Source organism: Bombus huntii, chromosome 5 (genome assembly GCF_024542735.1).
Source record: "Bombus huntii isolate Logan2020A chromosome 5, iyBomHunt1.1, whole genome shotgun sequence".
Classification (NCBI taxonomy): Eukaryota; Metazoa; Arthropoda; class Insecta; order Hymenoptera; family Apidae; genus Bombus; species Bombus huntii.
Genome location: NC_066242.1, coordinates 16,663,626 through 16,679,387, shown reverse-complemented (window position 1 = coordinate 16,679,387; position 15,762 = coordinate 16,663,626). Strand labels below are relative to the sequence as shown.

The following is a 15,762-nucleotide window of genomic DNA, read 5'->3' as shown; positions in this document are numbered from 1 at the left end:
AACAGTAACCCTCCATTATAAAGTGATTATTAAACGGTGAGTTTCGACGCAATCATAATGTAATTTGTTGGACGTGGTGAACGACGAGCCATAGATAGATAGATCCATGTTATTCAACCTAATATGTGGCACTTTATTCTTCTCCTATGAAGATACATTCGCAAATTTTTACGTGAATTTGTAAGAAAATATTTATAACAATGAAAATCTTTCGTATCTACGGAAATTTTATAGAAATCTAATCCGAATCTTTTTTCCAAATGTTCTCAGGAAAATATCATTTTACACAGGTACATTAAATAAATTCTAGATTTTTTTCAATCAACTGATCGATATATTTTAACATGTCTAATCAAGAAGGGTAGGAGCTTCGTTGTGGGAAATTCAAAGTGTAAAAATGAGCACGAAGATATACAAAATGTAAAAATAGTAATAATAATTCAATTAATTCTAATCGACAAATCCAACAGAAACACCAAAAGCAACATAAAATTCTTTATATCGATATCAACAGCCTTAAAAATATCGTATCGCCGACTAATCTTTCTGGAACGAATTACATCGATTCCAGCGTCGATTCGCGATCAAATCAAACTTAGGATCGGAAAGAATTCGATCCCGAGGACCTTGTTTTATCGAGAACAGAAACAGAGTCGACAGTTTTGTTCGTCTGTTCACCGACAAACGCTAACGAAGTTAGTCAACGAACGTCAACCAGGTTACATAATAGCCGTGTATATAAGGTAAAAAGGTCGTTAATCACGAGACGGGACGATCCCTGTTGACCTTCCTTCCACCAGTAGAACGATTAAGAAGACGGATTTCGATTGTTTCCAAAGTGAAGATCATTGTACCTACTTTCGAGTCTTCGTGGATTCTCGTTTCTACCAGTAGAAAGAAACTGCTTGTTAAATCGACCTCCGATCGGAGATTCCAATCTTATTGTACTTACACTCGCACGTTCGACTATACAGAATGTTCCATTTAAAACGATACTATAGATGAGAAAGAAGATAGCGTTACTTGAATCGAGTGAAATCCAATTAACAGTCATTTTCACCAATGAAATTTTAAATCCTCGTATTTAGCGTAAAATCTTTCGAAGTTGTTAGAAATTCCAAAAAATTTCCTCGCAAAAAACATCTCTAAAAATTCCTACACTTATGCGTCCAACTGAAAAACAATAAAAAAATCCACAAATTTCATTGTGAAATTAACTTGAACACCCTGAAGAGCAATCTGTGGATACGCGTTCTCAGAATTACCCAGCCATCGAACGGGCTATATATCGAGCATGTCCATGATTCAGATCACTGTCATCTATAATCAATGTTCGTAACAAAATGATGGAGATCGTTGCTGCTCGAGATGGTCAGAAAATTTGCAGTTCCAACGTGGACTGGGTAGAACGGATCGCCTGCAGGACACGTCGAGTCTCTAGAACTCGAAAGGTCTTCGCGACATCGGGGATTTCACGTTCGATAAGAGCAACCGGATGTCTGGCAGATACGTAGATAAATGGCAGGGGGATGAGAGAAGACAAAGTCGAGTTTCCATGGACGAGGTAAAAATAGCTAGATCACGGATGAAAGAGATCGCTTATGAGGAAACGGAATAAATCCGCGTGGACAGTTACCTGAGGCAACGCGAGATTCGTATCGTTTCATTCGATTTCCTGCGTGTCATTCGCGAAACTTCGTGATGCGTAGTCGGACACTTTTATGATATCGTTTCTGTAGGGAGGAAGGAACTTTAGCAGGCTATTTGCATATCACGGACGAAATAAATAGAACGCTAGGAGAATTTTGTTTCTAGCGATAGTTTGACGTTTTGTATCGAAATGAAGCGTTGGAAGTTTAACGAGTTTTACATTCGTTAACGATGCATCGTGTGACGCAAAAGTTTCTCTGTGCTTTGTAAAAAATGCTTTATCTTTTATTTGCATTTTATTTTAATAAAATATGAACTTTCTGTAGGGATCTTCGTATGAGAAACGTATAGGAGATTTGTAATTCTGCTTGGTTGCTGACTATTATCCTACATGCACGTTTATTTTTCCAGTTAATGTAGCGGAGGCAACGGTATACATACACCATGGGGAATAACAATGGAGGCGTGCATCCAACGTGCCCGACTCGCACCGCGTATGGAAATTTTCTGCATGTGTCACGGTACAAAACGTCATCTTCCCCATGGCGCATCCAATAATCAACCGTCATAAACCCGACTACTCGTGCACGTGCTTACATCGTGCCTTTCGTCGTTACGTGTGTTCATCCCTTTGCTTAGGTTTCATTATCGAGCTTCGTCGAACTTCATTTAAATGCTTCACATAAAACGATGAAATGAATAACGTAATTTAGATATAAAAAAAAAATTACGTATTCCGTCTAAAATAAATTTGGACGTATCACGTGATATATCGAAGAAGGAAGCGTGCCAAGAATATTTTTCCATACAATTTTGCGCGAGAATTCGCGATATCTGTACGAAGAATTAAATCTCTTTGATTAAAAATTCCCCATCTCTACGTTCTCCTCAATTCGAAGATTCTCGGAAGTTTGCTGCGCGTCGAGTAAAGTAAATCTGATATTTCAGGAAATTATTTCCAATCTTAAGGATTGCCACGCGCCGAAAAAACTTTCAGCAGCGTCACTTTTCAAAATTTTATTTTATTTCCAAAGAATTGCGCTTCGTCACAGAACGACGAGAGAATTTAAACGAAAAGGGAATATACGTTCAAAGTAATCCGGCCGATTTCTGGTATTCGTGATTGCGTCAACAATAAAACAAAGAGGATAGATACCGCGACTTTCACGGTGAAACTCGGTGGCGACACAAGAACTACACGTTCCACATAACGCGAATACGTGCTCGAAACGCTTATTAACGCTGTGATCGTCCCGCTACGATTGCGTATGCCGATACGTACACGTAATAGATACATCTAATCGGTCACTATCCACGTTACGAAGACTGCCAACGTGACTACAATGAATGATCGCTTCCTGTACAAAGCCTTGCTCCGCTGCATCTCGTTGCCTCACGGGATTTCGATGATTAACCTCGTGTGATCCAGTCTTCTTCGAAGATCGAAAAACGACGATAAAATCTTGTTTGAGTTTATTAGACGTCGGTGGAATCGATGTAGATGTACGACCATGCATCTGGTTCTATTTTTAGCGAAGAGAAATTTCACGAATTTTCACGAATCGAACGATCGTCGCTTCGCAGAATATTCCGAATAATATAAAGCAGCTGTAGGTTTAAAATTGAAATATACCGTAAACTTTGGAAATTAATTTCAGGCATTATGTTCAGGCAAAATTGAGAGCAAATATGTCGGTTAATTTAAAACGCATAGATACGAATATTCGTGCGTTTTTCAAAGAACCATCTCTCGAAAGAGTTTGCGATCGCATATATATTGATCGATTATGCGCCAACTACGTGAATCATCGAGTTTATCTGACGTTACTTTCGTTGTAAACATCGACGCCTGTAACACTGAACTCGAATCGGATGAACGAACAGAGGGAATCAACGCGGTACTTTCGCTCTTACATCGATCGAACGCTGTCATCCACAGCTTGGTACGCGAACGATATAAGCTTTACGATATATCCGTAATCCCTCTTCTCCTATTTTCTCTTTCTCTTCCCTCTCTTTTTCCTATCTGTTCACTTTCCTTTCCCCAGACATTACCATTACTCGCATCGATATCTCAGCCACGAAAGAACGTCATTTTCGACGTATTCTTGTACGACGTACGTGGTCCCCAGCGTAAAAGGATCAAACCTACTTCGGTGCCCGATGCAGTCGCTCGAATCGTTAATTAAACGCGCGCGTCTGGTCAGAATTGCTCAAACTCAAGCGACTACCACCCACGTACCGTTACGAGCCGCACGAACCTAATCAAACACGATAGGTGTAGCGTTGGTGCACACGTGTGCAACCGCGAGGTTGCACTTCACGGCTGGTTCGCATCGGTGCCAAGGTTGCGTTCGTGCTGGTGCGTGGATTAATCGAACCAGCGCAAACCGCTCTACCGATCGTCTCGTGCTCTTATCGCGCGTTGTTGCACGTGTACGTGGCATAATCTACGGGTGGACACGTGTGTACAACGGAGATTGGGCCAGGGGTCTAAGCTAAGCAAATAAAGCCGCGGAAATTACGTAGAGGAGGTGAAGTTCAGTTTCTATGAACACCGAACGAGGTGAGGTCTGTAAATATTAGGAATAAGAGCGTAGATAGAGATTATTTTTTTAAAAGAACCCTTTGACTTATACGTCGAGAGTTTCCGTGCTTTTGTAGATCAAGCATCGAGAGTTACGTCTCATTTCGTTAATTTCACGACTATATTTTTAGAAATTGTTGTAATTGATTTTATGATTCCGTAGCTTTGGATACGACGTTAGGTTTTGTTCATTTTCTCACGCAGATATTCGTAACTTTTTATTTACACCCCTTTGAAAAAGAAACGTACTGTCTCGTACTGTCATTCCGATACGTAGACAGCGGATTTTTACGCATTCGTGGGAAATTTGAAAGTATAAAACGCGTACGATGCGTGCAATATGCAAAAATATATGGAATATTCAAAGTGCAGTACGCGTTATAATATGTAGTAGGTAAATCAAATTTCTACGTAAGTCTAATCTCTACGCATGAATTTGCATAAATATCAGCGAACTACCGATAAGGCGTACGAATACATTTACGAATGACTGTATGTGCTTACCAGTGCAGATATTCGTAATTTAACTGTTGTAATCTACGTTATTCTACGTAACAGCCAGCGTATCATTTTCCCATCTACGATCTACCAACACATTTCATCTTCGTATAAAAACTTTGAAAGAAAAGGAAGAATCCAACGGAAGAAAAAAAAAAAAGAGGAAGAGAACGACGAAGAGATCGCGTAAAGCTTGAAATGCGTCACTCCGCGTGTTGGCCGGCAATAGGGGCACGCGATAATGCTCGAAAAGCCTCGTAAATTGCGGCAGGGGCGTAGATAACGAGGCGCATTGGCGTGACCTTCTCGCTGCGAGCGTCTGCGGACCGCTTTAAGGCCACTTTTAAAACCGCGACTGATAACGATGCGCTCGCGAGACCGCCGCGAGCGCATGCGTTTTCGCTCGCGAATTCTACACGCCATTCAAGTTTCAATAGCCGACCTTCACCCTATGCTATGCTTAATAGCAGACGAGCGCGCGTTAAACGCTGCAGTCCGCGAGCGGGTATCGAGAAGAATCGGCGTGAGTCACTCGGGCATCGAGATATCGACGCTTTGGCGATAAAAATCGCGTTTCTCTCTGCGATGAAAATTTGCCGATTCTATATAGCTTTTCGCGCGTTCAAGCGAGAAAAGGTACAGCGAGAATGAAATGTTAAAATTTGGATTGACTCGATTTCTATCGATCTAAACACGACAACATTCTTCCCTAAGCAATTCAAAATATCCAAGAGGAATTTTAATTTACCGATTTCCTGTGAAAATTGACAAGAATATTTCTTCCGCGATTTGTCAAACAATTATAGAAGTATAAATTCGAATTTAAAATAAACAGAAAACGTAATATACTATATTACGGATATAGTTATTGCGAAACTATAACAAGGATAATATCGAGGACAGATAAGAGCAAGCCTTGACACAGGTGCTAATTGACCGTCTACCAGCAGTATGCTAATTACCATTCGCACATTTCAACAGTCGGTTTCGTTTAGGTACCATTAGAGCTTGAAATTCATGGCGCGAGGAGGTTCCAGTGACATCAATTTTAATCGTTAAGAGTGATCGCCAAGGCTATAATTCGCCGTGCATTTGCCAAACGATGTGTATCGTTTCGAGTGAAATTATAGCTCTTAAATGGAACAGGTAAATTAATCACCTATGTTCGTCTGACTAAAAAAGGATATCTAATAGACTTCGTACAATAACAGACCGAACCAACGACGAAGCCAACGATAATATAAACGGCTAAAACAGTATATAAAAATGTATCAAAGAAAAAAAAAGGGAAAGAAAAAAGAAAATCCTTACACGTATGGATCGTAGATTAATTAAAAAAGACCAACGTATCTAGGCCAGCGTACAAAGTATAAAACGAAACGGTACAAACAGTACGGTACAAAGAGTACTTTATGAGAAACAAATACGTCTTGCATACGCGAGCAATTAATGGCGCATATGCAATCTTTCAAGAAGGTTTAACGCGACTCGGTATTTTATTAGCCTGGTCATATAATTCTTGCGAAACATGCGTAAACTAATGACTCGGGAATGCAATAAATGGTATTACGTGTCTGACGGCACAAAGAATAGGACCTTTCTTTCCCGCTTTCGCAAATAACTGGAAACGTTATATCGCATTCCACGTGCATGTACAGGATGATCCATACATATGGGATTATGTTGTAAAATAAATTATACGCAACTGTATCGTAGGAGTAGCGTATTTCGTGTTGCGTACTTTGCTTAAATAATTGACATATTCTACGACAAGAAATTATTCTGTTACCGTCGATAGTTTCCGATTAAAAAAGTTATTAACAACTTTGGAAAAAAAGCTACTTGTCGAGAACTTTCTTATTCGTTTTCAGCGAAGATTATCATTCTTGATAAATGGAACATCCTGTATAAAACAATTTAAACGATTAATTATAATAGTTATACATATATGTGGTATCAGAATATACATACAAGTGTTCCCACGGGACCAATGCCGGGCCTGGGTCCCCTGGATGATGGCGGTCACCGACATCATCGGTTTCTCCTTCTTCATCATCTTGGCCGTCTTGATCTTCCTGTTTTCACTCGTCACTTTTATCTTCTTTCTTTTTTCGTCGATACTTCACTGAACCCGAGGGATCCTACTCTCAAGCGAAACTCGCGCGATACCCTGGTCGCTTCATCTCGAAAAACGAAAAAACGACTAGCCGCCACCACCCCCTCCTCCGTCTTCCCCTAGATCGAGCTAACTTCCCCGCCTCTTTTGGTATCGATTTGGTTTCGTTCAATGCACTTCTCTTTGGCTGTTTTGCGCTCAACCGGTCAACTCTCGATCGTTCTACGATTAGGAACAAGAATGGATTTATTGAACGAACGGACTGGTTTTTAACGTCGCGATTCGATTCACAATTTGCTTCACGATACAATGATTTATCGTACTTGTTAATTATTGCTTCGATATCTTCTTTTTTCCTTATTCTTTCTTCTTCTTTTTTTTTTTTTTTTTTTTTATTTTTAATCAAGAGGCACTCGGTAAATTTAAATTTTGAAAAGGAAAATTGTTTGATATTTCCAATAAAGGTATCGTTCCAGAGAACAAAATTTTATTGCCGGTTTTTGTGTTCTTTTTAATCGCCGGGCATAAAAAAGGAAATATCTTCACGTTTTTAAAAAGTACGAACTACGTAGAGCACACGTGTAAAATAGAATAGCGAAATTCGATTGGAAGTTTGAAGTACGGTATGGGTGTTACACGCTCAACTTTAAATAGCTTTTCGAAATTGGATATCATGATATGTCAAGAAGTAATTGACCAATTTGCGCGGAAGTTTCTACATACATATATCGTATGAAATATAGAATTTCTGTATTACTCCTGTCGAAGTCATCACTCGATGCCAATATTTTATATCGTGGTTTCTTCGTGAAAAAGTATACGAAGGAATTTTACAAAAAATCGGTACGACCCTGGAATTTTTCGAAAAAAAACCTGTTTATCGTAAACTTGAAACAAGAATTCCTCCATATATTCGTCAAACTTAAGACAGTTTTCAACGTTAGAGAAACGCGAGTGTCGCGAAAACTACCATAAGGGAGCAGTAGGATTAATGACAACGGACGCGAAGCAAATTTCAACATTTTAACTCAAATTTTCATCCAAACCAAGAACCCATCCTATCCATAGCTTACTTCGAATCATATAACCAAACAATTCTACGATTAAGTTATCGTAAATTCACAAGAAACACCTAGGCTTCGGTCACTTGCTTAACTGGGACAGCTTAAAAATGATTCAATAAACCGCGATAAAACAAGAACGCAAATTGTATCTGCGTACGCTATGGTTTTATATATAATTAATAATTAGTCACGACAATTTTTATCGTGATATCAAATTGCGAAACGATCCTTTCCGATTCTCTCGTTGTGTTCTTTTCTTTCTGATCGAGCTTATTATTCAAAAATGTAGAAAAAAAAGAAACCTAAGATAAACGTATCGCGGTGCGGTAAATAGAGCGGGACGTTAATCCAAGCTAGATAGAGTTTCTGCTGGAACCGAGCTCCACGATACGAGTTTCGCTGGCGTAACGTGAGCGGAAGTTCGACTTGGCAAAAATGACAACCATCCCCTTGAGAAACAGCCTTTAGTACGTAATAAAAGAAGAACGCTCGCTGAAGAATAAAAACATTACGATTATAGTATGCATAGAAAATATTTCTCAAAGCCATGAACTTGAGAGTAAAGGAACTTCGAACGCACTGATAACTTCCGGTTATGAATCATACGTTCAATTAGATATTGCTATATTACGTGCGAGATACGGGCAGTTTCGAAGAAATACGTTCCGTTACGTCGTCGCATAGATAATTTTTTTTTTTTTTTTTTTTAATGTTAAAAAGTATTGTTTCATAAAGTGAGTTGTAGCGTATATCGTTAACGATATGCAAAAGTTATTAGAATAATCCGATGTTAATCGTCATAGTTGACTCGGAATAATCGAACTTGCTAAGATAATTCGATTCAGAGTACAGCGAATAGAAATTGAAAGCCGAAGAAACTCGAAGATCATCGATTCTTCGGAAACACGTCCAAAGTCGTAGAGGATTAAAATACGTACGTAAACCGAGAATAAACCAGCGAGATTCGGGGAGGACGAGAGAGCGAAAGCGAACGAAAATGAAAAGTTGGAATGCGTCATCGGCGAGATCAAACGAATCCCGCGACCGACTGTCACGGACGGCGATATTTCACGCTTTTTACGCGTTCGAGAACCGACGAAGAAAAGCGAGAGTCCCTGGTCGGCCTCGACAAAAATTCGCACAAGATATCTGCACCATTTCTCAGACCAACTGTTTATCATTTAACGCTAACTACAATTGTAATTAGAAAAACAATTGAATTCTCGCGTTCGGTCAATATTTATGAGTTCGAACGTACGTATTTTTGCGATAAATCGTACCGAATTTATTCGCACAGTATCTCAAACGTTTGTCGCTGTAGACCCTTCGATTTTCTCAATCGAATCAGAGAAATTCACGTCGATAGAAATAATTGGAATCGGGGAAAAATTCGTTCGATCCGGAACCGAGTAAAATCTCGTTCGGATGAATAGAGTGCCGGTGTAAATGAAATTCCTGCAGTCGGTGTTACAAACGATGACCTTGACCACAGCATGTAGGCAGTAAAATGCGATTGCCTTGGCTGTGCAACGGCGACAATCGCCGCCGGTGGAGAAACAATGCTTACGTAACGCAGCCAATTATGCAAAATGCAACGTATGTCCACGTGCATCGCAGCGGTGCATCTTCTATTCTCTTAGCGTCGCGTGTATCCGCCTGGCGACTCCGCTTCCTAACGTCGCTGAACGATAATGCTCGTCCAAACATGCCGCGAGACTACGATCACTGTTATGTAAAACCTGCCCAACAGGGAAACGGAATTGCCTTCGTTAACTAAGGTAAAAACGAATATCGTCTCCTGGTTCTTCGGTTTTCTAATTTTTCTTTTTCGATCGATCAATTTTTTTTCGCGACGATCAATCTCGACGATGAATGAAAGGGAGGACGTATTTCTAATGGCGGCTCCCGGAGTCGAGGTTGAAGTTCAAGGTTACAGACGAAGAGGCTACGTCAAACCCTGTCTACTAAGAAAGACGAATCGATATGTACCCGGTGCTCCGCAAGTAGAATCAGACGGCAGAGGCTGACACGAATGCAGGTGGTTGAAACTACTTGAGTTTTTACGACGAAGATTTCGACGCGAGATTCAACCTTTTGCGATGTACTTTTATTAGCGATCGATCTTTCATCGATTGATTCTCTGTAACGATTCTCGATAAAAACTGATAAAATGGTAAAAAAAAAAAAAAAAAAAAAAAAAAATTGGAAAAGGGGATGGGAAACAACGATGCAGAACGTGTTTTCGACGTTTCGAACTAGCTTTCACGGATTTTTGAAGCGGTATTGGCAGCTCGAGTACAATGCCATCGATCTGTCTTCTAAAATAAAGACGAGTAGCACAGAAACAAAGGAGACCCGAACATACATGATTTATTTATTCCAGAACGACCGAACTCGATATGTTATTGTCATTTGCAGCGTGAAAGTTAATCGATAACACACGCTTCACCCGTTATCCATTTCTCACATGTTGGACGCGTAAGCTATTCTTCGGATGGCCTCGAGCCACTAGACACGACGTAGACTGAATTTGGCGAATCATTTAGCGACCTGTGAAATAGCGTCACCTACATACTTATCAAACGTTTCTCTCGCCGTTTGCCACGCTCTAAGTATCTCTAGACGTTGAATAAAATTATCTTTGAATTCATTTTATCGACGATTTCAATCGTCCGATCGATTAATTTTTACGAAAGGATTAAAAGAAAATAAATCCATGTAAAAAGCTATTAAAATTAACAAAGTGGAAAGTTCCAAGTATAAAGAAACTCGAACGAAGAAAAAAAAAATATATAAAATGTTCGACTTTGTCAGGGTAACAAAGTAGAAGATAGAAAGATCGATACGTGTGTCATCGAGCAACCTCGAGTAACTATGCAGAGAAGCAAACAGAAGGGTGCACGCAAACTTGTTTACAAACCGAAGAAACGACGAAACAGGAACTTGGTGTGTGCAACGTATTTGAACGACAACAAAAAGTTGACCGCTGCGATGTTGCAGTCGCAGCAAAGATCAGCCGGCACCTTAATACTGCGTAGAAGATTCAAGAGAGGGAGAAGAGTACGCTGAAACTGCGTACTTTCGTAGTTAGGGTACGATGATTCACGAATACACCAGCCAATGCACCCGTGGAAAAATACGCAAACATAATAAATTGGTCGAAGCTTCGTTTCATAATCAGCCTCCTATCTGCGCCGATACGCACCGTATATGAAAATAATTCGTTGATAAGACATGGATTTCGTAATTTTATCCAAAATAATCTTGTATCGCGAATTGTCACAATGTTTGCAACTGAAGAAGCAACAGTTTAAAAATCGTTGGAATAAATAAAACGGATGAACGACGATAAAATTATTTTCTATCGCGAAACATTATATTATAGCGTGGCGATTAAAATGACAAATATTAGAAATAAATCGTATAGACGAATGACGTTGAAATAATCCTCTATGGCTATAACTTTTGCAATTAAAGACGCGGATGTTAAAAAATAATTTAAAGATTTATGGAAAATAATTGTTAAATTACACGAAGATATTAATTCTCAAATTTGCATGGCGCACACTCTCTTGAAAAATATGTTTGTAACATTGTTTTGTCCACGGTAGAACGTTTCAAGCGAGAAGAATTCATTATACCTTGCGCAAATCCATCCGCGTCGTCGAATACACACGGCGGTATTTTTCACGGAAGAAGAAAGTAGCCGAAAGTATGAGACAACTAGTTCGACCAACAACTACAGTATGCGTGTGTATATCGTAGGAGAAACAAACGGAATAACACGAGTCTCTCGGAAGTCAAACTGATCCAACTCCATTTTTAAATCTAAGGTAATTATTCGTTATTAACAAAATGCGAATGTTCGTACAATTTCATATTTTTATTAATATAACTGAAATCCAAACAGCAATCTGCCCGGATGTCTCGTGTTTTCGTACATTTTCACACTCTAAAAGCAACTATTGATAATCGGTTCGATATGAATTTCTAAACACGACGAACGAAATAGAATTCAAACGGATATTTGTGTCAGCCTCTACATATTACGAGTATCTTAAATTAGATATTTCTAGGTATTTAAATCTCCTACAACTACTATTGATTATTACCATTTAACTTTTCGAAAAATACGACTCATGGTCGTAAGTTTACTCGGCGCAAGAAAATGATATAAATAGTTATAAATTACAAAGCAAATTTTCAAAGGTAATGTTTAGAAAAGACAATGTCAGAGTGCCTTCGAAGCGGCTCGTATGTCGTACCGTGAACTTATTACAATGCGTTTAAAACGCTCGTGAAACTGGTCGAATTTCGAGCGATCGAGGCCAAAGATTGCTCGCTTGGCACGTGCGCTTCGACGAGCATAATGATCGTACCCACGCTGCCGCAAAAGTCGTTGCAGCAAAAGTCACGTTTGATTACGACACACTGTGACAATATGCCTTGCACGATCGATAATGTTTGTGGCATCCAGCGACAGTTTTAGCGTCGCGCGTTCTCGGTCTTTGGCATCGAAAAGAAAATGCAAAACATTCGTCACGTTGCTCGGAACACGGCCCGCGCTTCGTTTTCCATATTCGAATCATTCTCCCATTCTAATTATCTCGTTATTCTATCGCAAAGTCGTATCATCTTAAACCTAAACTTCGTTGTTAGAAAACCAAAGATTAGTTTATTATTATATTATTCTCGTCCGATTTTGTCGTGTTCGATCTCGTACCTGTATACGAGTTGAACATTTTAAATAGGTTTCACGGTTACGGGACACGGTGTATTAGTTAACATTCTTTTAAATATTTTGCAATACGAAGCGGAAGATCTGTCCGACCAGAAACTTTGCACACCTCTGTACGATCCTAGGGAAAGGCAGACGAACAATATTATAAAACAAAACTTCGTTTATCTAATTTTGTATAACTTTTCCTTCGTATAATACGAGTTCGGATAAATGGATTCAAGCGGAAGTTTATTTCATCGGGCATTAACTGGAACTGTACACGTTCGAAGTCTCGCTTCCAAGATGTTTCATCGACGCGACGTTTTGAAGCTGCAACTGTACGCGAAGAAGAAGCACAACAGGTACGACATTCCCTTTTTACTAATCCACGAAGGTCGAGTTGCATTGTTACCGCGAGAGGCAGAACACAACGGGTCGCAATTGCGCGTTAGAAGCACCGTGCACTTTTTATGCACCATAAACGCAACGAAGGATCGGAGACGCTTATCTACGTATGTCGACAAACATGCTCGTGCTACGACGAAATACCGATAAACACTTCGCGTTCGATCGCTTCTCGAACAACACTGGTACTTTGAGAAAAATCTTCGAATACGAAACCACGGACAAAGATTTTTCACCTATCCCAAAGGTAAAAAGTTTGGAACGTCTGGTTTTAAATATCGCGCGTTATATCGTTATTCTTCTTATTATCGTCATACGCGAAAGAAATTCTCTTCTTACTAAGAGTCGTTTGATAATTGACCTGTATGAACTTTAGGAAAATGTAGCGAGATATAGGAGCGTGGTATAACGGTGTTAATATTCAACGCGTACCGAGAGGAAAAAAGGAGAAAACAAGCATGCGAATTTCTGACATTGAACTTCACTGTTGCACTCGTTTGCATATAAGACGCACAGTCGAATCTTTCCCACTGGGCAAAGGAGGACACGACGATGATCCTTCCAACATTCGGGATTCCAAAAGCAATCCTTTGGCTGTAGCGCGCGTGAACGGAATACCGTTCACAGATCACTGTTGCACCGCTCTGTCGGAGAAACAACGACGAAAATACGAGCGCGCATCACAAACGCGACTACGTACTACGCATTCCCTATGACCGATCCTCGACGGGACATACGAGCACAGTTATTGCACCTCGTACAGTTGACGTGGAAATTTCCTAACGCACTGCAGTTCGATTTGTTTGTTCGTTCGATATGGTACTTACGCACGTGTCGCGATACGCGTTTCCAACTTCCTAGAAACGAGCAAGTTGGCTCGGTTTGACGAGACGTAGGCAGCGCACGCGACGAGGGCTACGGGCGCACATATTCCACCGCGTCCAGAGCGTTACACACGTGCCGCGAATAGAGAAGCACGCGGCCAGCAACACGCGACACGACCGAATGACCCGCGACGCGAATAAATTTCGCAAGATAGAAGGACAAAGAACACAACGAGAAAGGGAGAAAGGGAGAAGAGGAGGGGAAGAACGTTACGGGCGAAAAGAGAGTGTAAGTAGTTCAGAGCAAAGACGATACCTCCGTCGCGCGTGTATCGTCGACCCGACTCACCGACTAACTGACTCAATGACTGACTGACTGACTGACTAACTGACTCGGAGATGCACGGCGCTAAAGGCAACTGAGTGCCAGCCGGCCGGTCTCGCTCGTTGCATGTGAGCGTGCAGCCGGTAGGGCGGCGGGGTGGGGACAGGGAGGACGGAGGAAGGGTGCAGGAGGAGGGAGAGCCACGGGAGAAGCAAGAGAGGGACAATAGAGGATCGAGAGGAGGTGAAGGACGAGGAGAAGGCGATGGAGGACGAAAAGGTGGCAGCGGACCGCGTAGAGGGGACGGGAAGGGGAGAACGCTGAAGAAGGAAGGAGTGCAAGCGAGCCCCGTCTGACAAGCGACGTTCCGTCTCTACTTGCACTTTTCTTCGTAGGAAAATGTCGAGCACGGGACGACAAGCGATTTTCGATCATCGATCGAACACCTACGCTTTCCATATATTTCAACGAGTAATCGTAATTGTACCGTTGACATTTTTTCTTCGTGGAACATTCTCGATTAGCCTATCGACGATCGCGCGAAGTAGGTCACAGCCCGATTCGTCGGCTCGTAAAATAAAAAGCACGTGCGAAAGCGAAATCCGAACTTTCCATTCTATCGGTTCGATCTACGTAACGCGAATGCGAGGAAAACATAGCCAGTGCGACGATATACGGCTATCCATAATCGATAAAAACGTGTAATACTTGACGATAGAAATGTAACCTTACCGCTCGAGGTCTTCGAGCGAGTTTGGTGCGATGCGAGCGTGGTAGGGGAAAGGAGGAGGAGATATTAGAACGAGGGAGATAGGAAGAAACGACGTATGCGAATAAGAGCAGAAAGGAAATGAAGAGGGACAGAGAAACGCAGATAGAGCTTGCGCCGTCACTGTCGAGCTTAGGAGTCAAGTTCTAGTGCACGGCCGAAACGGGAGAATCGACCTCCCCTCTTCGTCCCCCTCTACCGTCGCGAGCTGGCTCGTCCAATGGCACGGTAGTGAGGGAAATCGTCGAAAGCGAAGGGGAAGGGAGCGGTTCGCAATGTCGAGCGTGCGCGACGGCGAGCCTTGCATGGGGATTTCTACCAGGTGACCGAAATATACACCTCTGGCACCGAACATGTAACAACGAATCTGATAAGGGAAATAAGCCGCAGCTAGGTACCTTTAACGAAGATTTACGTTACGCTCGTAACGAATGCCCGACCGAGATGCTGCATCAGATACGCGCGTTTTCGTAAAGGCGTGTTTAAAACACGCCGCGACGAAAGGAGTTGCCGAGCCGCGAGAAGCTATTCTTAGCCGCGCGACGGCGGAACGAGCGCGAATCGGAACGTACGAAATACCGAAGAATCGCGCCGAAACGATTATAATTAACGATCAGCCGGTTCTCCAGCGACGCAGACACGCTCGATACCAGGTATAAATCAACAATGCGGCCAGATCGCTGACGAAGATAAAGCCGAGTGTCGCGAACGATCGTTTCCCTTTTCTGTATCGCGAGTCGATAAAGCTCGTTCGCGACATGCCAATAGCGACGCGCAGACCACTCGTGCAGATACGTGACCAAC

At 41.5% G+C, this 15,762-nt stretch overlaps 1 protein-coding gene across 11 annotated transcripts in view; it reads right to left on the bottom strand.

Moving 5' to 3' along the window:
• LOC126866027 (retinoic acid receptor RXR) overlaps window positions 1-15,762 on the bottom strand; it is a 63,450-nt gene that overhangs the window by 28,436 nt on the left and 19,252 nt on the right. Inside the window, exons 1-2 of one of the 11 annotated variants that reach the window (XM_050619085.1) lie at window positions 13,868-14,540; window positions 6,707-7,073 (exon numbers count right to left, since the gene is read on the bottom strand). The exons of 2 other annotated variants lie outside the window; for them this stretch is intronic. In XM_050619085.1, the coding sequence (XP_050475042.1) occupies window positions 6,707-6,791 (85 nt within the window). In that variant the 5' untranslated portion in view covers window positions 6,792-7,073; window positions 13,868-14,540. Of the gene's footprint in view, window positions 1-6,706; window positions 7,074-7,174; window positions 7,562-13,472; window positions 13,846-13,867; window positions 14,541-15,762 lie in introns of those variants that run through there. 8 more of the 11 variants (XM_050619084.1, XM_050619077.1, XM_050619078.1 and 5 more) reach the window with 8 other exon arrangements.